This window comes from Clytia hemisphaerica, unplaced genomic scaffold (assembly GCF_902728285.1).
Source record: "Clytia hemisphaerica strain Z4C2 unplaced genomic scaffold, Clytia hemisphaerica genome assembly, whole genome shotgun sequence".
Taxonomy (NCBI): Eukaryota; Metazoa; Cnidaria; class Hydrozoa; order Leptothecata; family Clytiidae; genus Clytia; species Clytia hemisphaerica.
The window spans coordinates 867,298-869,756 of record NW_027103573.1 but is presented as its reverse complement, the minus strand read 5'-3'; the positions used below and the strand labels follow the sequence as shown (position 1 = coordinate 869,756).

At 42.9% G+C, this 2,459-nt stretch overlaps 1 protein-coding gene across 1 annotated transcript; it reads left to right on the top strand.

The window, feature by feature from the left end:
- The first annotated feature begins 346 nt into the window (after window positions 1–346).
- On the top strand, window positions 347–1,533 carry LOC136801103 (synaptonemal complex protein 1-like). Its single transcript, XM_067057726.1, has 2 exons — window positions 347–1,384; window positions 1,477–1,533. Exons 1-2 carry the CDS (start codon window positions 347–349, stop codon window positions 1,531–1,533), a joined length of 1,095 nt encoding a protein of 364 aa, XP_066913827.1.
- Window positions 1,534–2,459: the final 926 nt, after the last annotated feature.

Below are 2,459 nucleotides of genomic sequence, written 5' to 3'. Positions count from 1 at the left end.
TCTTTATACGTCATGATCTCGTCATAGTTGTTGATCGAGAGCACTTCGTTTCCCTCGAAGTAAATCTTGAACGTTTTGATGATTTTTCTTCCGACGTTTGGCACAACGCTCCTCGCCTTGTCTTTATCACCCTTGAGGTTCAGTGCAAAACTAATAAAAAAGCTACCAGGCACAACAACATCGTGTTCTCCCAGGTTAGGAAATCTAACTTGAAGTGTTTGTCCCGGTTCAATAGAGCTTGGATTGTGAGTAACAACCACATGTTGTCGGTCGGTGTGCCCGACCAGCTTTTATAACTCTCCTGTTTCTGTAAGGATCAATATCTACCATTTATTTTATAAAAGAAATGATTGAACCAGATTTCATAGATGAAGAACAAATTCCTCTTCTTCATAGAGAAGATAATTTTGACGATGTATACGATGACAACATAGTCAATGAGACTAGTTTTGCAAAACACGATGATATAATAATACAAAACGAAGCTACGCAAGCAGAACTCCGCTTGCGTGAAAAACATCTCGATGAAAAAGAAAAGCGAGTCAATGCCTTAGAGCGCGTATTTCAAGTCGAAATATCTTCCGAAGAAAGATCTAAATTTCGACTTGTCAACGACGTTCTACAGTATGAAAAATCGCCTGGAGAATACACAAACGTGACAAAGTCTAACGGAGAGTTTCTAGCCGAAAGCACACTTCGAAGTCGTCTCGGTGCCCACCTCGCTCAAAGGCTCCTCGGAATTGAAACATCTAAAGCAGCTAAAAGTCGATTTAAATCAATGCTTAAAAAACTACCTACAGAAATTGAAATGGAAGATCTCACACCACAAAGGCTTGAAGAAGTCCTCAGAGAAGTAGTTTCAGTTGCAACCAACACCGACCTAGACACGAGAGAGTTTGACGGCATCGACAACGCTCTCACCAGAATGAAAGGGGAGCTTTTAAACAACACCTCAAAGCTCTCCGAAATTGACAAACACATTGAGCGAGAACAAAAGAAGCTAAAAGACATCGATGAAGATGCAACTCTCGAAGATCACCGAAAAAAAATCCAAGATCGACTCAAAGATCTTCAGCAAGAGCGTAAAATCAGGCTTGAAATTGCTTCTCAAAATAGAAAAGAACTCACGAGTCAAATTGCTCGTATTCGAGACACTCTCTATGAACTCTGTGAAGATGATCTGAGCCTGCGAGAAAAAGTCAAGCTCGTTTTTAGAGAACATGGATTAACCATAACAGCCGTACTAACTGCTGTTGGATTGCTTATTTCAACTATTATCACCTCTTTAGCAGGAAGTGGTAGTGCAGGAAAACCTTCAACTCCTTCCAAAAATCCAAACACAATCAAAGAGTGGGTCAAAAACAAGTTAAAAGCTCTGGCCAGAGTCCTAGGTAGACTCGCAGCAAAAGCGGCAGCTGCCATTCCAGGGATCATCGGATCGATCATCGCTGGCATCTTAAACTTTCTCAAAAAAAGCTGTCGTTGCTGCAAGTCAGCACGTATGGCTGTTCCTTACCTCTATCGCAACGTTAATAGGCTATCGCTTATTATACCCACCACCAAAAAAGCGTTAAAACACTAATTCCTAAAATGATGGCTGTTTTTTCATCCTCGTGATCATCAAGAGTATGAACCCTTTTGACATGTTTACTCTGCACCTGGTGCACCTGCTGCACATGCTGCACCTGCTCATGCTGAGCCGCCAGGCGATTGTGCCCTACCGGATCATGCTGAGCCGCTACACCTTTGGTGCGCCCTATGGGTAGGCGATCCGCTAGATGACTTTTTGTGACTGAACTCTGCGGTGTCTTTTTCAAAAACACCAAAGACGGTTTTGGTAATATAGCCTTTCCCAAGTTAAACCCAGACTTGTTTATCACAATCTTGTCGTTGTAACCGTCGATGATGACTTGGTTAAGTGGTTTCAACAGCATATCTGACGGCAACATATAAAGACCTTTGCCAACGCTATAGTCCAAGCTTGATCGCGCATATTTCAACGTGTTTTGATATCTCGAGACGTCGTCTTGCAACGATACTGCCTTGTTAATGACGTCTGATAAGTTATCGTGAAACAATCGCTGAGCTACTATTGCCTCAGCGTCATTTCCGAGTATGCCATGTCGCGCCCCAGCTTGCGAGGTCAACACGAGGTAAGTGTAAGCTCGGATGCTCTCGCTAATCTTTTCCAAGCCAGCTTTGGTGAATCCGTGTGAGTCAGGCATGATCCACTTAAAAGGTGACGCGTGTGAATCTTGCCACTGGTAATAACGACCTGCATAGATGTGAAAGTTTCTCGACGTCCCATACTCGTCAGCGATTATAAAAGCCTGCTCTTTCGAACAGTTATTATTATATTTATCAAAATTCTCCTCGTTTGGCAGCGGAGCCAATATCCGCCTCAAGATCCTTCTAACATGATAATAGGCATGGAATCGATAAAGAGCTCTGACGAGGGG